At 42.2% G+C, this 25,803-nt stretch overlaps 1 protein-coding gene across 1 annotated transcript in view; it reads right to left on the reverse strand.

The window, feature by feature from the left end:
* Window positions 1-2,604: 2,604 nt before the first annotated feature.
* The window catches only part of ANO4 (anoctamin 4), a 220,981-nt gene continuing 197,782 nt past the window's right edge, over window positions 2,605-25,803 (reverse strand). Inside the window, exons 21-30 of the mRNA XM_075058242.1 lie at window positions 24,295-24,406; window positions 23,150-23,207; window positions 20,367-20,464; window positions 18,179-18,321; window positions 17,026-17,178; window positions 15,184-15,331; window positions 12,649-12,768; window positions 9,548-9,653; window positions 6,583-6,778; window positions 2,605-3,523 (exon numbers count right to left, since the gene is read on the reverse strand). Of these exons, the coding sequence (XP_074914343.1) occupies window positions 6,587-6,778; window positions 9,548-9,653; window positions 12,649-12,768; window positions 15,184-15,331; window positions 17,026-17,178; window positions 18,179-18,321; window positions 20,367-20,464; window positions 23,150-23,207; window positions 24,295-24,406 (1,130 nt within the window). The 3' untranslated portion in view covers window positions 2,605-3,523; window positions 6,583-6,586. The remainder of the gene's footprint in view (window positions 3,524-6,582; window positions 6,779-9,547; window positions 9,654-12,648; window positions 12,769-15,183; window positions 15,332-17,025; window positions 17,179-18,178; window positions 18,322-20,366; window positions 20,465-23,149; window positions 23,208-24,294; window positions 24,407-25,803) is intronic.

Consider the following 25,803-nt stretch of genomic DNA (forward strand, 5'->3'; position numbering starts at 1 on the left):
CTTCAACAGTGTCTTTGGTGATGGGTAGAGGCAAGAGTCAGTAATATCCTTCCCTTCACTCCCCGTCTCCCTCTTCTGCCCTGTCTTGCCCTTACAGAGCTGGTCCTCATGAAGGAAATGAGCTATTTGGGCTTTTTATTTAATGCCATATAGCAGAACCACAGCAGTCTTCTACCTCACGCCCAGCGTGCTGGCCTAGGACTGCTCTTGCACCGGGCTGGGCATAGCGCAGCAGAGATGTTAATGCAAGAAGAGGGCCCTCGCTGCTGTGCTCGACAAGAGGAAAGGCTGCATCTGCAGCTGCCACTGCTGTTATCTGCGGAGCTGTGAGCTGAAACCTCATGTAGCCATTTGTGTTCGTCCAGTCCCTGCTGTCACTCTGGGGATACACGTTCAAGGTCGGTCCAGATCAGGCAAGAGCACATCGTGTGTTTTGGCAGGCAGGCAGGCAGCGTCCGCTGCGCAATCCCCCTGGACGGGGGAGGGATCGCAGAGGATGTCGTTTGGTGAAGGCTTCTCCAGGGCTGCAGGGCATGAGGTGGCTTATCCTCCAGCTGGGCTGCCAAGAGAAGCTGAACAGCACATCTGCTCCGGACCAAGCACTGTACTGGTGGTTTGGGAGGGTGAAAACCCCCATTGCTTCCTTCTCCTGGGTGCTTTCTGGTACAGCTGGGAACAGACTCTGACCCACTGTGTCGGTTTTGTACTGCAGACTTTTTGCTGTGGCTATATATGGGTGTTTAAAACTCCTCTACGGCAGCAGAGTTGGAAATCAAGCAAGCAGCAAGTTGGAAAATAAAAGCCACTGCAGGAAAGTTGAGCTGTGAAGCTTATAAAGCAGTCATGCTTGAAAATCAAATGAAAAACTGATTGTATGTCTTAAATGCTTTCCAAAAGTTATGCTGCATTTGTGCCAGGTGCTGAGCTGCTGTAACTTGGAATATGACACAGTGCTAGTTTATCTAACTTGACTAGGGCCCTTCAGCATCTAAATCAATTTATTCCGTGCCCCTGTAACAGAGAGCACTTGATGATCGACTGCATAAGATGAACTGACAGGGTCAGAAAACATTAGGAAGAAAAAACGGGCTCCAAGGAGCAGACCTCTACAGAGGAGTACAGGCCAGACAGACACTGAAGGGGTTGTCACCAGGGGCATGTCTCCATCAGCTAACCCAGGGCAAAACTCCGTGGTGGAGACAGGTTTCCCCTTGGCCTCCTGAAGCACTGGTTTGCGTGATCCAGTGCAGAGTTTAGGGCCAGCCCCTTGTCTCCTGTGGAAGGGCTGTGAGTGAGTGGGATAGATCCCGTGAGTTGTGCCTTGTGTCCTTGTATCTAAGATCTGAGACAAACAATAGCAACCTGAATAAAGTCTTCTGGGATTCAGGACAGGGGTCTCTGTTCTGGGACTATCCTAGTCCCTCTGAGACAGCCAGGCCACTGACTGAATGAGCCGGCTATGCTTCTCAAGTCTCAGAAGATAAGTGCAGCTCATTCAGCCTTGTGCCCTGTCTTCATGAACCAGAAACAGATACTGCATTTTGTGCTGCAGAATAGTTCTCGAGCCTTGGAATGTAATAATTTGTACTTACCCAGTACTTTCAGCCCACAGATCTGAAAAAGGGTAAATATCTCCACGCTGCTGCAGAGTGCTGAAATGGACTGGTGTGCCTCTGTGTACCTGTGCTTTATGGCACAGAGAAAGCTGTGGGCAGAGAGAACAGAAGCCTGTAGCAAGCCCTTGACCTGTCAGCCTGCTGGTACGGCTACAGCCCTCCAGCACAAATGCTGAACTCCCATCTGAAGGTGCTTTTTGGGAGGGTGACTGATCACCGCTGTGTTAAACAGCATCAGCGTGGCCTTCGTTGCACCACTCTGTGCCGAGATCGCTGTTTGCGCTGTAATTGATACTGCCTTAAACGGTCTTGGATGATCTGTGACTTCCACCTGTTTTGTAGACTAATCTTCCCAGTTATCATAGTGAAAAAATGTATCACCACGGAGTTTTTTTCTCAGTGCTTTGAATTCATAGTTGTTTAAAACAGAGAAAACACGTAAATGACCAACTTATCTTCACTTATTGCTTGAAGTCACTATATGAGCACTGAGCAGTCATTTAACTCTAATTTTGGTATGAAGTGAACGTTTGGGCTAGGTTATATCTATTGGTCCACAATCACATCAAGATGAGTTTTCGCTGGGGAGAATATCTTGCTGTAAGCACTCTAGAGACAAACATTCTTTAGCTTTGCAGATGACCCCCACAACTACCCCATTTCTTGCTAACTAACCTCCCACAATTGCTGCAGAGCTACAAAGTGACTCTTTCTGCTTTACTTTTTGCTATATGCTTCTTGTTTTAACTGGCATCACTAATTAAAGCAATTGATTAATTTTGAATAACATTTTCTCTGGGGTCACATTCTGTCCTCTGCTAGTTGGACTCTCAAACCGGGCCTTGTCTGTGTAAAAGCAACAGGATAATTCTTGGTGTCTCCATCACACTCCTGCACCCTGATCCTTCATCTCTCCCAGCTAAAAGCTCACAGAACAAAGAAGTGCAGGATGCTCAAAACTGATTAATTCCATGGGAGTGGGAGCACTCCACACTGTCCAAATTACATGCAGCATCTGGCAAGGTCAAGAGACAAAACAAGTAGGAACATGAGAAAAAGAACTCAAACCACAACAGGAACAATATTTGACTATGTGAATACACAAAGGAGAGAAAGCAGTGACAGATTTTGGCCCTTTTTTCACCTGCATTTAAATTTGCTTCCACCTGACTGCTCTGTTTGCTTGCTGAACAAATCAGGTAAACAGAAAATAACTCATGAATGCTAAGCAGCAAATATTTCATATGCATAATTTATTTTAAAGTTTATTGCGTCACATTATACAAGCATTAAACATGGCTTTATGTTGATGATTTTTTTTAAAGTGTGAAAACTTGACATTCTTCTCCATAGGATTTTTCTATTTACAAATAAACAATCTCTCTATATACTTTTTATATATATATATAATATATATGGTAAATAACATAACACCTCTCAGAAAGATTTAAAATAAAAAAGAAGTGATCTGTAAACACGGTTTCTGTTGTAGTATTTGGTGGCTGGAACGCAGACGATGTTCTATACCCAGGATTTTTCTTTTGTCAAAGTATCCAGGTTGTTCATTTACATTTTTTAGTCTAAGATCTGTAAAACCAACATGGGACAGAATGCAAAAAACGTAGCAAACAGGCTGAAAAACGGTCCCAATATACAATTTTTTTTCCTTGGTTTTAAAAACTGGTGTGTAACTGCTCATGAAGTACATGCTTGCTGTCAAGAGTGGTCTATGGAGATCAATCCTATGCTGATTGCAAGATGATTTCACAGTAAATCCTTTGATGTGTGCTGTCCTGCTTGCTATGTAAAATGTCTGTGGCATGCATTGAGGTTGCATTTTTTCTCATTCCCTTGAAGGTAGTGCTCCTGTGGAGCTGGAATAAGTAAACAACATATAGGACGGTCACCTGGAGGTTTAAACAAAACCCATCATCAGATCAGAAAGAAGGGAACGGCATAAATTTGCTATCTAGAGATGATTAAAATTCCATTTATTATTATTAGCCTCTTATTTGTGGTACATTTTCCAAATTAATGAAGTAAATAAAAAGGGGTCATCTTTCCTGAGTGTTCTGCTAGATAGCTCTGAAGGACTCAAGGGAAATCTATTCAGCAGACCAGCAGCACAGAAACCTCGGTGGGTTGACTGGTCAATATTAAGTGACAGAAATGTACTCGGGATCTGCCCGGCAGGTCAGAGCCCCTTTCAGCACAGTGCTCAGCACAAGCCTGGTAAGCAGCCAACTCGTGTTCTCATTTAGAGCAGAACAGGACACAACTTCCAGCAACGTATGGTCATGAAAATTCATCATAATGTAGCTATGTCGAAAACTAGTCTCAAAAGCAATTACTATCTATTGTATTTCTGCTGCACTTTATTTGTTTTGGCACATTATATTGCGGTGGTTCCTCTGGAGTGGAAGTCAGTTTATATTCTATGAGGTTTCAGTTCAGTTCTCAGAAGTTATTGAGATCTACATTGACAAAGTTATATCTTACTGCAGGAGTTTGCAAAGGTTCACACTCATATGGGTGACACTGATTTTATGCATGACTCACATCTCGCTTTACTACTTAGCAAACAGTTTCTAAGCTCTTGTCATCTGTTGTTTTAGATATTAAACAGAGGGTATGCAAACTAATCCAATTGCTCATATGAATTTAGTCTGAATGTGATTTTGCACAGCGATCCTGCCCAAGAGTCCCCAGACTGCAAGTGCAGTACACACACGTCTGTGGTGGACGGCAAATACGAACCCATCTGGCACGTGCGTACCGGAGGATGATGTTGTCTAATCCCCACCCCCTATTTACAGAGACAGAAATATCCCCATTTCTTCACTGCCCGCATGGGATGTGTCCACAGCTGCTGCAAGCTGAAGCAAAGATGAACAAGTTCACTTCCTCGCCAGGCAGGAATACACCCCACAACCACCTGTCGGGCTCCCCGCTCAGTCTGGCACCAAGTCAACCGAGAACAGATTATTCCTGAAATTTCTTCATTGCTTTTGATGCCTCACAGGACCTTCAGGCTTGGGCCAGGAGCACCCGATAAATGGAAACCGCTGTGCCGTTTATCCTCTTCATGTAGGATCATGGGTCACTACCAGAGGAGGTTCCTTGCTGTGAGGAAGCAAAGCGTAGGCAGGCAGTGGCTACAGAGATGAGGGTGCATACATTTTCTTCCACCCCTCTCCTTCCTCAAGCCATAGTACCTTTCATTAAAGCCTTCCCTGCCCACTTGGAAATAGCACAGTTCTCCCTTGCAGTGGAAAGAAGTTAATAGATCTAATATGGCAATATGGGGTCTTGGTGCAAGTGGTCCTGATGTCTTGTGGAGCTTGAGGCATCCATCCGTAGGGTCTTGCATTGTGTGGTCTGTCCAGAAGGGCAAATTCTAGCCCTTCTATCGAATGATTTCCAGGAGAACTTGTAGAAACACCTTGCTGAATTTTCCTCCCTCTTAAATATCTGCAAACTAACAAGGTCACAATTCCTTAAGATTTCTGAGAAAATTATAATTTTTATGGAGCTCCAGTTATTTGGAAAAGGGCTAAGCAAATGGATCAGCTCCAGTATTTTGTATCTAGCTGTATCCTCACCAGGACATAGGCTTGCTTCTGCTCGGCTTCGTACAGTCTTGGCTTTTGAACGTCCTCCTTCGTGTTGTGGCTGATTATGCCACTGCATGTTCTGCAAAAATTGCAGTGTTATCACTTTTAGGCAAGAGGTGGTAGAGCCTCATCCAACACTTCTGCAGTCTTCAGACCTACAACTCCACTATTTTGGGTTAATGATTTGGGAAATTTTTAATTTCTTAATGCTCAAGAATTTGCAAAAGGATATAGACAGTAGCTCATTTTGCCCCAGTCTAATTCTGCAGCCTGTGTGGAATTGCTCTGCTTCAAGCTATTTCATACTACAGTCTGTTTTATTTTTCCCCTCCACCCCTTCATAGATAATGGAAGGATGAATAAAGAAAATGTTACAAAAGTAGAGATTCTGGATGATGGTGTTCTTTTGCTCTGCTGACCTTGTTCATCTGTTGGTTGTTTTACTTATGCAGATAGATCTTTAAGACACTGTCTTCTGTTATGTGTATCATATACCCTAATTCCTGACGAGGCCTCAATGTGATCTTGCAATACAAATACACGGGCAGTTCTGGGCAAGATGCCCTAGCCTGATTTATTTCCTTCAGAGACCAGACAGTCCTATAGCTGAAAAGGCACTGTTCAAATCTTTAAAACATATTCCCAGCTTTTCACAGTATCATTTCCAAATAAATGACCCTACAGTTAGATACCTCTGGCCACATTTAGATGCTTGTCTATCTGTCAGCACTTCTGCACACCTAAATTGTTAGACCAGTTGATTAGACTCATGATCAAGCATCTCCTCCTAAAAAATACTTCCATATTGTTGGAGTAATGGAAATGGTCCACATATGTGAGCTTAACTCATGGTAAATGCAAGCTAACACAGCTTAGTCCACTGTGGAAGAGGGCAACGTTGCCATGCATGTGCTGCAGGTGATGGCCACGCACGTGGACAAGTACGGCCGTGTTGCCAACGTGCAGTCACTGGTTATGAAGCAGCAACTTGGTCGTGAGAACGAGCCATAAGATCACCGAGTTCTGTAAAGCACTGTAAGATATATGACTGCTTTAATGTTCAGGGCCTTGAATGGAAGTCAGGGCCTGGGCGCTTCCCGGAAAGAGTGCAGAGACTTAAGCATCGGTCTGATCTGCTCGTGCTGACATTAGCTCTGGAGAAGACTAAGCCTTGCAAGACCTCTAATTTCAAAAGGCTCATGACAATATGCACCCTATTAAACGTGAGTGCACACGTGCTAAGTGCACACAACATGGACAGACTACTCCTTTCAGTGCACTCTCCACTGTAGAAAACCAGGAAATTTTTATAAACAGAATTCCTATCTTCTTTTAAGCAGTTTCTTCCTCACCGCATCATGGCCACTCATTGTGATAAGATTTTCCATTCTTCTTCCTTTCCTTCCGTTCTTTCTGCAGACGTTCTAGTTCAGCTTCATACATCATTTCCTGAATCAGGTACTTTTCTCTCCTCATCCGATCTCTCAGATCTTTTGGGAGATCTGGGATTAAGTAGGAAATCAGGTGCTTTATGCAAAAGACAAGGTGCTGTGAAAACAAAAAAGGGATGAAAAATTAAAATCTTAGGAAGAAAACAAATGCTTTCCATATCTTCTGAAAACCCTCTCCTTCCAATTCACAAAAAGATGCTGTGATAGAACTGAATCCATTACTAAATTTGAAGAACCAAACCATGAAGTTTTTTCCCCACAAAAACTCCAGCCAAAGTCGGTGGAGTATGGATCTCAGCAAAGGTTATGAGCACCTATGTTCAAATAAGGCCTCAAAACTGCTGTATGACCTGTGTGTTCAAACCCCTGAGGCCATGATTTGCTGTAAGGTTGTTTGGGCAGGGCCTGGTATTAGTGGATTGCTCTGCAGGAAGAGGAGGACCAAATGATATAATGCTTTCCTGTTGCCAGAAAACCCTTGCACCAGTATCGGAACCAATGAATTACCTGTGCAAAACAAAACATTTTTTCTTATACCTTGTCTCTCATCCAAAGACATACTCCCATTTATTAAACATCACAATTAAATACAAGGGAGCTGATGCTTTGTCCCTCATGTTTTAGGCATGCCACAGCAAAGCTCGAGTGTGATGGGGGAGGGTTGCTTGAGTGTCCTTTTTTGTTTGATGAAAGATGCTTCTTGGAGATTTACTCCCTCCACTTGAGAGGAGGAGGAGAGGAACAGAAAAACCCTCCATCTCAGAAAGGACACTCATTCTAGATTGGAGAAATAAAGGTATTTCTTCTTCTCCAAGCAGAACCCTTCCTCTGAAAGCCACTGAAAAGAGAATGTAACATGTTTTCCCATGTATTCTTCCCTCATGAGAAATAAACCCACAATACTTTAATTGCTGTTTTTTTGCCAAACCTAAAAAAAACCAAAACAAACTTCTGTTGTTTTAGCCTGGACAAATAATTCCTTTTGCAGTGATAGGAAATACTTTTGTTTGGTTTTGAGGGAGGTCAAGGTAGCTAAAATAGCCACACCCATAGTATAAAAAAAGGTGTTTGAGCTTAGGTAGTTACTTAATTTATGAAAAAACCTACCTTGAATCACTTCTCTCTTAGCGCAATCTTTTGCTGTAATTGCTGTAGCAATCACAATACACCCATTAGTGTTTTCCACAGAGAAAGACAGTCAGGGTTTCTGCTGCAATTACCTTTTGGGTTTCATAGATGTTAAGGAAACAGTCTGCAGCGCCAATAAACCGAATGGCCCCTGTTGAGGGAGACAGCTATGAGCCAGCCTGTGGCTTTGGCTGGGGCAAAGCAAAGTCAAATCTCTTGTGCAAGTACTGGGGAGACACAAAAGGCTATTCCGCAGCAAGTTGCAAATTTGGCTGGGCACTGAGACGTGAGCAGGGCTGATTTTTCTTGCCTCAGTTATCTTTGCCCTTACGCCCTCCTGCCTTTATGCCAAGTGCGTATCAAGAAGCCAGGCTCTCTTCAATCTTAAAACTGCTGAGGCTGACCTGCCAAGGCCATTCTTGTCCTTTTTGGATACCGATACCCTGGCTCTCAGTACTGACAGCTCAAGAAGCAAAGAAGAGATCGAGCCCAGCAGGCCTCTATCAAATCTTTCTTTCTTTCTTTCCCTTAATGTTTCCCTGAGCGTGGCAGAGATGATGGAAGAGCCAATCGCCTTAGGACCAACCTCTAATGAGTTAGGCCAGTGTAGAGGAAGGACAGAGCTGAAAACGACAATCAGGGGGAATTCACTGCAGACCTCGGGCTTCTGCTGAGCCACCAAGACATCCCTACGCAAGAGAAAATCTAGAAGATGTTTCTCCTTCACCTTTCCTCTAATTCAAATGCTTCTGTTCTGCGATCCAAAGAGGTGCTTTGAAAGCTCGGTTCAGAACGAATTCACACAGTAATGTGAGTCACAGATGCATTATGTGCTCGTGAACATTATCCCAATAATTTATGGTGATTACAGCTTCCATACCTGTGTTGGATGCCCTGTTGCTATGATTTCAGAGCAGAGGGTTGAGTAAAGAGTTTTCAAAAATCGTTTGTTCCCTGTTTGGCTCCTTCACAGTGTAAAAGGCATTTCAAACTGCTTGTGCTGGAGTGATGCTGAGCCCCTGGTTTCTGGCAGGGATATTCAGGTACCTGGAATTCAGGCCTTAAGAGCTGCATTTTGTTTTGTAAATGATGTCATCCTATTTATCTACATTCCTCTCTCTCTTTTTCAAAATCAGCATGGGAATACCAGTCATGGGAAGTTGGTATTATCTTCTCTGGTTTGTCTTAAAGATTTCTGAGATACTGACAATAAGTACTAATATTATGAACATTGGAAAAGGTATTGAATCCTTTTCATTGTCATCATCTTTGTAATGCTAATCATTCTGGGGAAATGAATGGTATTAAAAAAATAGAGAAAAAAGCTAGATGAGTAAATACTGTAACTTAAACTATCTTCCTTTTTCAGTTACTCAGATTTCATCTTTTCTTCTCAGGTTCCTTCACCCCGTCCTCACATGCTAGTCAGCATACGGCTTCCCAGCCTAGACACGTTATGAATGCCAGACCACAGAATGCAAATAAAAGCTTCATTTATTTCCCCTCTTTGCAAGTCACTGTTACAGTTTTCAAAGTGCTGCATTCCCCTTTTTGTTAGAACTTAAATACCTGTGACTGTTCAGAAAGCAGATCTGAGAATACAAGGCACAATATAAATAGCAGAAACTAACACAAAGAGCTCAACAGTGGCCATCGGAGATCAGCTCAATGAAAAGGTTTCAAAGGGAAATTTGTTTAATTTTGTCGGTTTTGTTTTGCCACCCGAATGGTCACTGACCTCAAATACAATAATGAAAGCCAACCGCGCTGCTAAGACATGCCAGAACTGCAGCGTGTAACCGTAGGGCACTGGGGAGTGAGGAGGGTCTCGGTAGTCCCTGTACCTGAAAGAGAAGCAGAGTACGGTAGTTAGCAAGCTCCTGCCCTGCTGCCTGGGAGGAGGGCAAACCCAAACCCTCGCTGCCCTCGGTCATTGCATTTTCTGCACCAAAATGGTCTCGGTTCAGACCGTACAAGTTACCGCAACACGGCTTGCTTCTTCGGCTGGACCTGCACTGGTGTTTTATTTCAGATCAGGCGCGTGCTTTTGAAGAAAGCGTCCTGATCACCTCCGCTTGCCATGCTTCGGTTCACCCAAACGGGTGTGCTTTCAGCTGAAACCTGACGGTGAGATGCACTCCAGGAGTGCGCCTCATGTTCCAGCTGCTGATGGAAATTCAGTGCAAAGGACCAGGCCAGCGCCTGTATGAAACTGCCGAAGCAAGTACAGAGGATGTTGGGTGCTCAGCACCAGCGGTTCGACCCTGCAGCATCTCCCTTGGCAGCGCAACGTGTGCCTCGCAGGCACCTCCTCACAACACGGAGCAGGGTGGGATGCTCGGCTGTTTTGAGGGCCACTGTCCCAAAATCCAGATAAAACTGCCTCATGGGCTCCATCTTGCCCTTGGTCAATTAGTTGGCCATCCCTGGTGTAAAGCATGATTCATCCTGACTTCAGTGAAGCCAGAACTGTACCTCTTGGTATATCAACAGGGCAAGGACTGTGTAAGAAAGGGATCTAGAGTCTTGTCTCACAGAAAGTTTCTTTAAAGATTTTAGGTGTCAATAACGTAACTAGAGATGTCTATTAGGAAAGCTGGATCCAGGAAGACTCCAAAATTACATTAACAAATCATGAATCTGTTTAAGTCGCACATTCTGGAATCCATTTCTACTAGCAGTATGTTAATTCCAAAATACTATTGCAGAAACTTAATTTAAAAGTAGTGTAAAAATTGTTTTCTCCTTAATCTGTGTCCTAGATGGGCCAGAAAGCTCATTATAAAAAATATTGAAAATACCAGAGTAAATAATACACTTAAGCTTGATCTCTACGTTAATTTTAAGAAACTAAAGAAAACTCAGATAAGCAAAAGAAATAAACAGTTACTTCATCTCTACAATAATCTGTATTTCTCCCTGAAGGTTCACCTTCTTAGGATTCTACACAAAATGAATAAACTGTGTCTTGACATCTTAGCAACAAACCTCTCTTAAACTGCAGTATCTCTAGTGCAAGCTCTTAAAACTGAAACGATCTTCCCTTCTGCAAGCAGCATTCGGACTTCATGGTTTAGGATGTTTTACAATATCCTAAGCATCCTGAAAACAGAAGCCCCTGGACCAAGTCCCAAGTCAGTGGAGTATGTCTCCTTTTTGTACTTGCTAACAACCAAGTGCTACACATGAAGAAATGGGGAAACCTTTTCTAAACAACCAGAATAGCATGGCACTACCTGGGTTCCAGAGGAGCAGAAGTTAACTGACTATGGCCACTGGTTTTTATTCAGGAAGACTTGCCTTCCTGGAAAAATGCCAACACTATTGCACACTAGTACATAATATTTCCTTACCTCACTATCAATATCTAGCTTGAAGTGCAATTAAAGTAATTGATGTTTTAGCAGAATTCAGGTGGGTTGAGTAGCTGATAAACTCAGCTAAAGAAAGGAAAACATGCATTTTCTTTCAGGGGTAGATACACATAACAATTCAGTGTCCCCCAAGAGAACAGATTTGTCTTCTGAAGATTTATGGCACCAATTTTAATAGTGTTCTGTTTATGGGCTATTGAGAGGACAATTTTTTTTATTGATAGGATTTGCCCCATTGGTTTTAAGTAGCAGCAACCTCATGCTTGAAGTTGGGGAAGAAAGAAATTGAAGAGGGGGAAGAGAATGATCAGTTACAAAACATTATTAAATGGTGCTGTGGCAAACAGTGTGGAATGGAGTATTCTCAAAGTGGTTCTGCTCCACAGAAAATGTTATCTATGGATTCAACATTGGGATGTTCTTTCTGCCAAATAAGTTGCAACAGTCTTAAATATCAGTTAGTTAAACAAAAGCATTAATCCTCCCCCCCCCAATTCATTATGCTATACCACCAAACTTCTTATTATTAATAAAAATGTCACACTATCACAAAGTATCACTGGCTTTTGCTGTATCAGAGAGTATCCTTTGTTCTCTAGGCACTCATGAAAGGCTATTTTAATTCTTCATGGTGAAAAATACTGGGACTAAGTCTATCTGCAGCTACCCGGACTCATGCTTGTAAACCGATGTTGCAATAAAAAAATGGTAGCTGTATTTGTTGTTTGGTATTTTTGGTGGGGACCCCATTTAAGACCTTTATGTAGATCCCTTGATTCTTTGGACCATTAAAATCAATCAGGTGCAAGTCTGTCATTACAGACTAGCCTCAGACTGCTATTTCTCCAATCTGTTGGCTCAGGACAGAGACGAGCAGATAATTAACTGCTCATTTTGTTTTGACTCAAACCACAAGTATGTGATTATTACTAATAATTACACCTGTAAGCAATGACATAAACATATTAACCATTCAACAGTTAGGAAGTGCTGGGTTTGAGGTTTCGTAAAGGTAGCTTAGGACAGACCCTGTTTACACCTGGCAGACGTGTGAAATAACTCAATGTGGTCACATCTGTGCAACCTTGACTTCCTTGTGCATGTGCTATGATATAATCTGATTATAGTTTCATCTCACCGGTACCTAAGTAATCCGTCACCTATTATTGGCCCTTTGACACCATATTTCTCCATGATGGTTGTGTCTGATTCAAGCCACGACACCACAGAAATCCTGCATTAGGAACACCTGCCAGATATCCACTTTTCAGCTTCTCCTGTATCTAAGGAAGGAATCATGCAGGTAAGAGCCAAGCAGTACCATTAGCACATCCCTGAATAGCACAGTTAATTCTTTCCGTTACTGTTTTTTAAGTTCTGAAAATTAGTTCCAACCCCAAAATTATCATGATTCTTCTCCCTTGCAATGTCTTAAAGCAGAGAGGTATTTTGATCAGATACTTACCTGCAATATTTTAATGGTGAACCAGAGAATTCACTTCCATTTGATGTTGGCTCTGAACGGTTTTCAAAGTCAGACACCAGAAATACTGATAAACTGGCATTAACATAGCCAACCATACACCTAGAGGGGAAAAAATCCTGTAGTCAGGACACAGCAAGGTTTTTCCATTAACTGTTGTACCCAGGAGGATGTTCTCTGGGTTTCATGAAATCCACAGTATAACTGTGATGCTTATTAATATTTGAAAGAGATGTTGAGGCAATATAAAAGAAATGCTCAAGTAGGACAGGTGGACAATAAAAGTGAAGCAATGGTAGATTTCTATGGGAGAAGAAATGGTGAAGACTGGGACTGGTTACTTTTGAAAAGAAAAGTCACCTAAGAGGTGACACAGTAGAGGCAGAGAAAATAATGAGTAGCACTAGGAAGATAACCAGAATATTTCCACTGTTACTTTCATGGTACTAGCACAAAGGGACATTAAATCAGATGGAAAGATAATACACTTAAAACAGCTTTTTACAAAATGTCCAGTTCATCAGAGGAACTCAGTACTAAAAGATCCCAGGGTGGCTGAGCACTGGAAGGGTCAGGCAGAGTTTAAAGAACACCGAGCAGGAGAATGTACGTTGCCAGAAGAAGGGCTGTGGGAGTCACTAGAAGGCTGAAGTTTGGTGTTAATAAAGCTGAGGAGAGATATGGCATGGGTATTGTGCTGTTCATTCTGCACTGCCTAAGCGCAGGTAAGTCTAGGCACGCTGCTCAGCTTGGTGCAGAGTATAATGCACCATAAAGGTTGGTTGTTTTTTTTCTAAACTATGGATTTTATAGTCCTTGAGAAATTACATTTAAACACCGTTTGTCTTTGTCTCAAAATCTCCATACTGATTGGATTTGGAACTTAATTACAATATTTTTCTAGTATCACTGGGTGTCACACAGATCTAATACCTGCAGATGTTTTTTGAAAGAAAAAAGCACCTCTCATTTAAGTTATTCAATAGCAGATGTTCTTGACTCCTTGATTTGAGAAAATTCAACATTCCTGTGGATTTTTGAATAGCTTCCTGCTTTTGTAACAGTACGTATTAATAACAATATCCAGAATGCTGACATAAATAGTTGTTATCCAAGCTGGCTCCTTCAAAGGATTACTATCTGATGGTTTCACCTGGAAATTCACTCAGAAAAGCAGCAGAAGTGTGAAAACACGGTACAAGAGGTTTGTGAAAAGATAAGAGCTTCCTCTGTGAGCCAAGCTACTTCCCCCATGCAGAACTCATTTCAAAGCCAGGGAGTCACATTTGAGTCTTCATAAAAATAAGATTTCTAAAGGTTTTTCATGCACAGTGGTCCTGAGAAAATCAGTAGCAAGGAAAGTTGCTGACAGTGCCTCAATGTCCTACGGATCTTCACAGTGGCACAAGCAGAGGCACACGCTCAGGAACGACTGGCACCAGACCAAACACTTTCCCTGTGAAGGGACTTTAACTCTTCATGAAAATAAATGGAACTTTTCCCCTGGCACCAACTAAAAAGCCAAACTCCTCGCAGGACAGCAAGTTAGCAGCACTGCTAATCAGGAGCTGCCACAGCAGCTGCCCTTCTCCCGTCAGTATGATTAAACAGTATTGACATCCAAAAGACGGCGAAAAAAGCAGCAACAGAAGAACTCGCTTTCTGTAGCAGGGAATAAAAATCAGTGTATCTGCCACATGTCTAGTAGCAGAATGTAAGCTCTCTGTCACTGTCTGCTGTTTAACTTGAGCTTCTTTGGACGGTAGGGTCCTTGCTAATGGAGCTGCTAGGAGACCATTTGCAAAATGTGTCTACTGGTGTTCAGCTGGATTCAATGACTTTCCCTGAGTCCAACAGCCTAGATTTTACAAGGTGCCATGCAGCAGCTATGCTCATAATTGCTGGTAGCGTGTACATGCTAATAAAAACTCAGTGTTTAACAACACTGAAAGAAAATCCATTTAGGCAGCAGGGATTCAATTCACAAATGTCTCCTGAAAGATTTAATCTAAGGACTCTAGTTTTAGAAGAAAAACAAATTACTTCGCTCTGTAAGTGTATCTTGATTTATTAGTTGGGAATTGCTTCTTCTGGTTAGACACTATTGTTTTTTTGAGCAATACATGCTGAATACTATATCAAGAAAAAAAGCCTAGTGAGTAAATTTAAAATGTTCATTACATCCGTAACTGATAAATATCAGCATTGCTTCAGAATGAAAAGAGGGTTATACCCATGTATACCAGTTGGGAAGTGCAGCTTTGCAGCATACTGTTACACATACCAAATCTCTGTAACAGCTCTGCCGTGTTTTCCTTGAATTAACATCATAAATTATAGTCGCTCAGCAACCCGTTCCGTGAATATGCAATCAGTATCTATGGCTAATATCTGTTACCTAAGCACAAACAATAACTTTGGGTTAGTGGAATCAGAACATACACTGACAGTACTGCTCTATCTATTCAAGTAGTAAGTGATGTTCATGCACATCTGTTTTCCCAAAGAAAAGCTTACTTTTGTCCAGCTTCTCCTTGGCCAGCACACGGTCCGTATTTGTAAGCATAAACAAGGCGAGGGATGAAATCCGATGTCACAGCTATAACAAATGCATTTGTGATAACAGAAAGAATTCCAATGCCTTCCAGGATCCCGTACCAGATTCCTGTTCAACAAGGAGAGTGTGTTAGCTCCAGGAAAACCAAGAACCAAAGTGCCAGAGATACTGCACGCTCTGAAGCAGTTGTCCCCACCACCCAAGGTCTTTTGATGTAGTTTCTACCCGAGAGTCACTGAGTAAAAATAAATTTTCTTATTGAACAGCAGGACCTCAGAGGACCAGATTTCTGATCCTACTGGGTGGGAATTTTGTTTATCCTGCAAATAATCTCAAGGAAGCTGCAAAAATGCTCATGGAGGCCTTGGCTCCATCGAGCCACGTAACTATGTGGGCAGTTTTAAGGCAGGTTGTAAGCCTCCTTGCTTATGGTGATGGCTATCCAGCCTTTGAGAGGGGTCTGCCAGGGCAGCCAGGAATATACGCAATCCATGATCTGCTTGTCACGGGGCCTTCTGCGTAACTCGTGCACAGCTGGTCAGCACGTACTTATCGGCATCAAAATCGTCATGGCAAGCTAATGCTATACAATGGCACGCAGTCCTTAGGCATAACCTGGGCTTTTTGGCCCATCCTCAACCATCTGAGAGATCTGGTGGTACAGGCACGCAGCAGCTCTGGTCGTGAGGACCGTCGCTGAGAACCACACCAAAGGAAGGTCAGACATACCCGTTGATTTTAATGAGGCACCAAGCTGTGCCTGAAAACTTTGCTGAATGAGGGGGAATGCAACTTATTTTGAGATATTACACCTGAAACAGCCTGGGGAAAAAAAAATAATCTATTTTCCTGTGTTTTTATTACTTACCTTATATAACTATTTTTTCAGGAATTATGTTTGCAGCGTATACTGTGTCCAGGCTTGTACCTAATGTACAAGCTCCACGCTGCTCACGTACAAAGCTTTATGCAGACACAGACTTTAGGTATGTGGTAGACAATTCTGAGAGCATAAAGCCTGGGCTTCTGCTATTTCATGGTGTGGGCTACTAGTTTTTGCTATGCAGATGGGCAGCGAGGTATCCTATTTACCCCTCCAAAGACACACGGGATTCACCGTTGGGCAGATGACTTTGTTTTACAGAGTCCTTTTTAAAGGTGTCCTGCTTTTGCACATTGCAAGGACAGAAGAGATTTATGGTCAAAATATGTTCAGAGAGCCCTTGCAGTCGTGTGTGGCTGGGTGACCTCCAAGTTACGTGAACCCCGTGTTTAGCAACGTAGGTGTGCCTCTCTGAGAGCAAGTCGTCCCTTGGGATCTACACCCACCCTGTCTGACCCAACGGGGACCTGGTGGGCATAGCCCCTGAGTCACAGGGGAGCTTGGTTTTGGCCAGGTAAATATAAAACACACAGGTCTCTTACAGGATGGTGGATGCTTTAACTTGACTTTTGTGTTCCAGCTGCTCTGTCTGGTTGTTACGTTCAAACTGAGCAGTGGCATGTGTTCACACAGTGTGTCTGCCACGAGGAGAAAACTGCAGAGAACACTGATCACTTCATTAAAACACCTTGCCTGTTAAGTCACCCAGAAAATCATTAAAGGACATTTTCTGATATAGACGATCAGTTGCATAAGTAGATTGTCATCAGATACGTGAAGTTTTTTGTAACAATCAAATTGTGTGCTGTTAATAGGGAAGACGACTGAAAATACCTTAATCTGCTCCTACTTGAAGTGGTCAGTGCTTTGCCTTAAAAATAACACACACACATAACAAACACACGTACAAAGAGCTCACCTATATCTTTGGCTCTTGAAGCTAAAGGTCTTCTCCACTGGGTAACAAATTTGTACGCATCAAGCCGAATTTCAATAATGTTGTTAAGTAAGGCCAGAAGCGGTGCCAGTGGAAAAGCTGCCACAAAAATGGTTGTGAACCCAAACTGAAGAACTAGGAAAAAAAGGGAAAGATCACATTTCAGGTCTAATCCCAAGGTCTAAGACAAATACATGCATGCATACAAACATTATGCATAAATACATAAACACTTCTTATTATGCATTCTTATTCTTGTACAGCAATTCCTTGCCAAAAGTTCAGAGCAAGGATGACAAGAACAAATGCACATCTGTCCCTGGGATGGGCAGCAACATCTAGATTTTGTAAACCAGAGGGAAGTTTGGAGGTGGACAAACCGTGCTTTTAGAAAGGGACATTTTACTCCGGCATCAACTAGGATCTCTCAATACCTGCAAAGATTAAGGCTGAGTACATTCCTTTTTATAGTACAGATGGGCAGCAGTTTGAAACTTTGTGTAAGTTTCTAGAGGCAGGTTTTCGGACTGCCAAATTTCCCATTAATTTGATAAGAATTGTGTGAGGGAGAAAAGAAAAAAACAATCATGACATATGCAGTTCAGTCACATAAAGCAACATTTCTTGTTCTTTAACATTTCTTTGAGGAGTTATCTTCCCCTCTCCTCTGGGTAAAGCAAGGCCTTTTGGCAGCAAGCTCCTTTGTAAACATGAGTTAGTAAACAATGGTGAACTTTAAACATAAACAAGCAGGCAGGTCTGTACCACGCAGTTTAAAAATAAAAGCCCCAAAGAACTTCCTTTAGAAAATAACAGCAAAGTTCTTCAGAAGTGTATGGGGGTGAAGAGGTGGGCTTTGGTTTGGAAAACGACCTTCCCCACAGAGAGCCAGACTGAGAAGTGTTTCACAGAGGCGAGGTTAGCAAAGGGGCAGCAGCGTGCTCAGCTGCGTTGCTTTGGTTTGGTGCTTACAAACTCCCTCCCATTCCTCACCTGACCTGTGAGAATGAAAACCATTTTGCAGCCTCTTTAGCTTCATACAGCAATAATTAAAAGAGCACACCAGCCCACATCACCAAAAAAGCAATAACGTTAAAATCTAGCGAAAGACGGAGAACAAAGGTCAGCATCATACTCATTTCTAGGTATTCATCAAAGAGCCCATAAGCATTCATAGGTTGCAGATTGTAGTCCTTTTCCCACTGTGGGAAGCTTGTTTTTCTCTGTGTGCCATACTCCTGTCGTAGTTTTCTCCTGGTCCACCAGTTTTGAATTAGCCTACATTTTCAAATAAATTAAAGAAACAAGGTAAATAATATTAGCGGCTATTTATCACAAAACTGGAAGAGGCTAAGTGTGCACAACATACCTTGCAAAATTAATTTCCCAATGCACAGGAAAACAGAGCATTAGCAATACATGTGGCTGATGACACGACATAATAGGTATGAAAACAGATACGGCCGATGGGCTGTAATCCAGGCCTAGAGGTTATTAAAACGGCGGAGGGGTTTTGACATCTTTTTGTTATTATTTACCTCCTTCTTCTCTACACAGAATGGCAGATCACTTCAGGGTCTGTTTGTACGGCAGAATGCAATGCTGTGTGGAGATAGTTGAGTAGCTGACAGTTTTCTAATTGAAAAATCAGTAAAGAGAGTGCTAAAAGCTGCTCGATCCCTTCCCATGTGCGAGCCGGCATCTCTACACGGCTCTACAGTTTGGAGGGGAACAGTCCCTGGGCAACCCTGGAAGGGAAAAAGCAACCTTGCACGGTGTCTGCAGCCAAGCGTTCGGAGGAACAGAAGGCAGAAAGGAGCGTGTACCCCACCGACAACGCGCGGTGGACGGCCGACACGAGAGCTAGCTCCGTCTCAGAAAACGGGGGAGCGGGGCCGGACTTCGGGGGGAGATGTTCTTCCTGGAGAAACGCATGTGTAGGGGCACCGGGGGGTGGGGGGGGACCGAGGAGAATGAGAACGCCAGAAGAGAAACGAGCGCTCACATTTGGAATACACACCTTTGCCTCTCCAGGTCAGGGAGTTGCACTGGTTTGGCCAACAAAGGACACAAGTTACAGTAAGTATAGAGAGAAAAAAAAACCTTCACCTGAAGCAGTTTATTCCCATTAAATCACTTGTTCTCAAACAATCTCCTCCTATCTCCTTCCGTCACCTTCTTTAATCCCCTTCTCTGCTCTTTATTAGGTTTCAAAATCCCCATTAACAGGCAGCAGAAAGTTCTAATGAAAACTGACAAAAGAGGCAGGGAGTGGAAAGAGGAGGATCAATACCACTGCTGCTGGTCCCTCCTCCCCACCCCGGCTAATTCCTCCAGCCCTAGCAGCTGGAAAACCCTGGCAAGCGGTGCTGGGGCAGGCCTGGGAAGACTGGGAGATAGCGAGCGTTGAGGACCTGGATTGCCAATTACTCTGTGCATTTAAATCATTTACTCTGCTCTCATCACGGCTAGATGCCATCAGCAGTGGGGCTGCCTGAAGTCGTTTCTGCAGCACGTCTCTGCAGCTGAGGGACCCTTCTCCGGGCTGGCTCCGCTGTGGATCCTGCGGCGAAGCAAATCCCTCTGAACTTCGCAAGGGCAAACTTTCTGACAATGTCAGGTCTCTCTCATATTTTCACACTTGCTAATTTCCCTTGACAACCTGCCACACTGTCTCGAGCATCAGCTGTCTATGTTAATCATGTTAAACATGTTCATTAAATACTAATCAATAAGAAGGGAACCAATAGGAAATGAATAATCTTCAACCTTATTAGCTGGGGCATGGCTCCATAATACCCTGAAGATCACCAGGGAACTTGGCTATATACCAGTCAGTACGTTTTTCTATCTCTGAGAGTGTATATGCCAGCAGCGCGTTTTTTTCCAGCTCATACCTGCCCTTTCAGGCACCCTTTATCACCCAGCAAGGAGAAATCCAATTTAGAATGTACTGGCATAGCTAAAAAATGATACATATAATATTTCTTGTGTAAGGAATACAGCGGTCCTACAGTTTTATTTTTAAGGAGTTTTAAAACACGGAATACAGTTTAATGAAATCAAGTACTTCCCATATATTATTTATTTGTTAATATTTATATTACACTTTCACTTTTGCAAACTATGTCCAATGTAAAAAAAGGCCCAAACACCATCTATCTCTATATGTCTGGAAATCTCTCATAGGAGTTCGGTATCCTAGAGGGGGTTTTCTATTGTATTGACTACTGTATCTTGCTTTTATGTAACTGGTCATAAGGAAAGCATAAACTTGGTATTCTTCTGTGACCTACGGAAGCATAGGCATTACATTTACTTACGGGTAGCCCAGTTCCATGAAATTATTCCAGGTCTGCTTTAACACCATTATAATACCCATTTGCATACAGAGATCAATAAGGCATCCACTTGGGTGGCACTGCAGAAGAAAAGAAACAAAAGGTTAAACGGAAAAAACGCTGAGTTTTAAAGCATTTCTTAAAGACTAGAAATGGTATTAAATAAATTACTTAAAGGAAATTAAATGGCATTCTCTATTTTTTTTTTAAAGAATAAAAACTCATAGGAACATATGAGGCTGTATCATACCATCAGCCTTTTAAGCCTACCATCTAATTCTCTGCAGAGGTCGGAATCAGCTGAAACCAAAGCAATTTTTCACATTAGTGCTTCTAATATGTTGTGCAACTGTGGATGGGACAGAGGGAAAGGCTACCAAGTTTCTCCAATGATTTCAATAGTTTTTGGGGAGGTTGACTGTGCACCAAGTCAAAGAACGAAGAGAAAATTCTTCCTGGCTGCATAGGCAAACGGTTGATGCCTGGAGGATAGACGTAATGCTGTTTATTGAGAAATATTTAATGTAGATGACTGAGTAGACCATGCAAAGCTATTCTCTCCTTGAAGAACTAAAAATCTTTATCTGTCAAAACCAGTTTCTGTCTCTGAGTGCTTGCTTGCTTTAGCAGTGGCTCCAGACCTTGAAGAAGTGGTGCTGCTTTTGGGGGAGATGCTCAGCTAGTACAAATTTAGATGATTCCACAATTTTTCATCTAGTATGGGAAGAAACAGAAAAGGACCAAAAACTTTCTGCCCTCAAACAGCATTTTGCACAATTGACTTTGTGGATCCAAACAGCGGAATCCAAGGTGTATTGTTAAATCCTGGGTATTACAGATAAGTCGAACAGATCACTGTCGTAGAACTGGAACTATTTCTCTTTAACTTTTACAAAGAAAAGTTAGTTATGACCTCTAACAAAATGTGATATGAATTTCTTGTACATACTGCATTATACAGTGCTCAGAACCTGGGTCCCTGCTGAGGTTTCTGTTGGCCTCATTCAGCTTCTCTTTAGATTAACAGGGTGGCAGATAATTTTTTTTTTTTTTTAAATTAACTCCTCTGGCATTATTAAACCGTCATCCCTCTGTTTTTAGGAATCAGTCACACGAGCCAATATAACCTGAGAAAGGTAGGTGCAGTATTAATGAAATAGCAGTGATGTTGCAAGCATAACATCACTAATATATAAATTGTGGTCTGAATATGCCCATGGACAGTGGACTAGACTATATCGTGTTATTAAACGTCTTAGACTTGGGTTCATCCAGCAAGTGAAGAGGGCTATTGGAAGGACATCTGGGCATTATATTCTAAATTACGTTCCTAATAAGACCTAGCACAGATATGGTCAATAAAGTTGAGACTTTTTTTAATAGACATTTCTTTTATTATTAGACCTTTTTTTTTTTTTTCTCTGAGAAAAGCAAAATAACAGGGACTACTAATAGTAGCTTCCACCAGCACCTGACCCAACCTGTAACACCTCGCTGTTGCGCTTCCCTCCCCAAACTGGTTCTTTCTTCCTCCCACCTCTGCTCTTGCAGGGAGGTGAGGTTCCTTCCCTGTTCTCCAATCCCTCTGTGAGATGATTCAGCCCAGTAACTCATCAGAAAACTAATTTGGCCAGAAAAAGGAAAAGTTTCCTGCTGACACCTGGAACGGAATAGGCTCCTCACAGGGTTGGACTAGCCAGAGCCAGTGCAGAGGAAGAGGAAGGAGCAAACTCCTGGGGAAGGCTCAAAGGAAGAGCAGAACAGAGAAGTCTTCTTCTGGCAGCAGCAAGCTGTTAGGTCAGCTCAGCCCCTCTCAGACTTGGGAAGGATGTTCAGTGGATTTCTGTCTGCCCATTTATCAAGTATTCTTCCCTTGAATGTGCAGAATTCACTACTTCAAAATTAGGATGGCTTTGTCAAATTATTCCTTTTTTGGCTAGTATTTGGATGACCTCTATTAACCAAAATATTTGTGTATCTGGAAGTGTTTGTAAATCCATGTTGGCAGTGTAAGTCCTGCATTTTCCACTTGCCATTTGTCATGTGTTTGCAAAACCGTTTCAGTTATTCAGCTGTGAAGCAGGAAAAAATCCATGGGATTTGAGTGTGCAAATAGCAGCACTGGAAACTACACAACTGGTCCAGAAACTGCTGCTGTTCACCTCCAGTAACTGTCAAATGGTTTTTGAATTCTGAATGTATTTGCCAAAAAAATGGGATTGGTCCTTGAGGGACTTGCAAAGCCAAATTCTCATTGCCCTGCAAATCCATTTGGTTTTATAAACATGGATCATTATGCCAGTAGCTCTTGTGGGAAGTCGTTCAGTTGTTTTGGTCAACTTTCAAGGACATTTTATGTGTCTGGATTTTTAAGTTATTATTTTAGCTCCCTGGTCTGCAAGGCTAGAAAAGCTGAGAATAAAGGATGTCTTGAGAAGTAAAAAGTTGCCAGATTTGTATCTGACTTTGATTCATTTCAAGGATGAAATATTTCCAGTGTAAGAATGCGAGTAATGTTTAAATCATTTGACACCACTATCCAAATGTGATGCCAACACTAAAACTGCTAGCATTGAAAAGGGCGTATATATCAATACGTAGATGTTTTTGTAGCAGATGGTGGTGTCAGTAGTGTGGAGTTAGACAGCAATGAAAACCCAATAACACACTCAAAAATACCTAGGCAGAGTTATGTGTCTGCCTCTGCTTGCACTCACTGCATCGTGGGCAGCAGATACATCAGTGCGTAGTTAGCGAACACTCACCTCTTCCAGCCTCCACCGGTTTATCAGCCTTAAGTAGGCACCAGGGTGTCCTGTAAATCTTTAACACAGGAATATACGTCAACTATGTTGTGTAAGCAGTCTGTTCACAGTAGTAGAAGAAAGCTCACACTGTTGTTTTAATCTAATGTCATCTTAGCATGATTGATGTAACTATAAAAGATGTTATGCTGCAAAATGTTTTGGGGAATTCCTGCAATAATTTCCATGAAGGGCTAAGTATATTTTCACTTCCAGTTTTATTTCAATACCAAATACGCTGCTGTTGGATATTCAGCATATGCAGAGAAGAGAGAAAATCTGAATAAAACTGTTCATGTCAGTATGGAAAATGGCTTTCAACTGTCAGTCTATTTCCTTACACCATAATGTGGGCTGAGATATCTGCCTTTCTGTGGAATCAGTGAAAATGTTAGTTTTCATTAGGAAAACATAATTTTCTTACTATTCTCCCATGTTTTCTCCCAGAATGATTCCCACAACTTCCCACATGCAAATAATCCATACTGATGGATTCTTCTACTCAAGCCTTCTCTACTCAAAGGATCTTCTTTTGCTTTTAGGGGACTTGCAGAAAGATACATACATATATATAAAATTTTCTGTGGAAAAAAATCACCCTACTGATAGCTCATAATTCACTCTTAACAGTCCAAATTATATAATAGAAGCAGCAAAGTATTCAGGCAGTTGGACCAGATGATCATTGTAGGTCCCTTCCAGCTGAACTATTCTATTCTATTCAATTCTAGTCTAGGCTAATCTAATTCTATTCTATTCCTAATTATATTCTAAAAGACACAGTGTTATTTACTTACCTGTACAAATTACACACATAAAGACAGAGTGAAGTGACCTGCATATATAGTATTGTGGGATGCATCAGTTCCTAGCAGCGCAATTGTTAAAAGTCAGCATTGAGCCAATGTGGTGCTAGGAAATGAAAACTACATCTGTTTCTGGGCTTTTGAAAGGAAAATAAAACTGCAATCTGTCCTGCTTTGCTAGTATGGAATTTGCATTTTGAGATGTGTGATAATATGGTCCCATTTTGTTTCCCTACAGACAATTTTATTTCTTCTCTCTACTTCATTTTGCACATATGAAGGTGCAGACATCAATCCTACCTTCCAAGGAAGAATGCTATATAAAAGGTAGAGCTGTTCAGATTGACAAACTGAAAAAGAAACATTTTCAGAGTGAAGCTGTTCTCCCACTCAGATTCGGTACGAGGCTGCTCTGTGAAGAAAGAGAGCAGAGTTTCAGAGGTTTAATCAGATTAACAGTTTCCCTTGGCACAAAGGCTGCACACACCTATCAGAGCTGGCAATGTGTTTGTAAATTAGCCTGCTGATTTCAAAATATAAGCTGACAGAAGAAATTGTATCCAAAAGCAGCACACAGCAAGTGAGCTTGTAAAGACTTAGAAATCTCTTCTGATATCTGGATACGTGTATTCCCAGGAGACTGGAAGAAAGTGGTCGAGATAATGTGTGTATTAAACATCCCTCCTCGATTCCTGTGTGCTTTACAGGCTCAGGGTCTTCTCTTGTTTCCTTTTCTGCAACCTGCCATAATGACATTGCCAGAAAGCACCCCACTACAAGCTACGTAAGTGCCTTTTTGTTAGAGATGTCACACGGAACTGGAGCAAATCCTCCTCCTCTCTCTGTTTCGTGGATTTGCCCACCGTGCTGGCACCTAAGGACTCTGCACAGGTATCAGTGGAGGACCCCTGCACAGCTCCCTTTCCTTGTCCCAGGGAACTCATCACAGAAGACCGAGAAAAAATGTTTTAAAATGGATGGGGTAAGGCAAGTGAGAAAGGAGAAGACATAGTCTTCCCTTCAGGTAGGTCCTTAATCTCCATCTAATGAGATATCAAGACAGAAGTTAACAAAACAACTTTGTGTCCTGGAACTACTCTGCAGTTGGCAGGAGCTTGTTATTAGTCAATCATTGCTGTGAACAGGAGTAATCAGAGGAGGAGTAGAAGTACTAATGGTGATTCTGAGTATCATAATGGTAGTACTCATATACTACTTCCTCAGGAGCCTCCAGTAATGTACTGGAAGTACAGAAACAACAATGATAAACTAGATTCTCTTTAATTAGAGGTGCCCTAGCCATGAGGAAATTCTGAACAAATGCATCAACAAAACCATAAAACATATCATAAATTAACAACGGTGTTAGTGATTTGGAAACGCCTGTCAAGAAACCCAAGTTTGTGTGTATACCAGTGGATACATATTTAGCTAAGCAGAAAGAAATAAAGCATCGTGCCTTTTTGATGCCAGTCTGTCGGAAGGACAAGTTTGACTTGAACAAGGCTGCTGCAGCTGAAGCTTTGCTCATATGCCCATCAGAGGCGATGGCAAGGCTCTGCAGAAGCACGGACGTGAGCTCTGGGAAAGGTCATGTAAAGGCTGAAGAAGGACATCCTGAATGTAGCTTTGCTGCCAATCTCACTCTGAGCTTATTACACTGATAAAGATCATTCAAACCAAATTAGCTACTTAGGCCACGAGAGTAAAAACCACAAAATGTTCTGAACATGGTCAGAACAGCTTGACCCACTGAGTTTTCATACAAGTGCTTCCTGCACAGGCTACAAGAATCAGACCTACCTTGAT

Source organism: Buteo buteo, chromosome 26 (genome assembly GCF_964188355.1).
Source record: "Buteo buteo chromosome 26, bButBut1.hap1.1, whole genome shotgun sequence".
Classification (NCBI taxonomy): domain Eukaryota; kingdom Metazoa; phylum Chordata; class Aves; order Accipitriformes; family Accipitridae; genus Buteo; species Buteo buteo.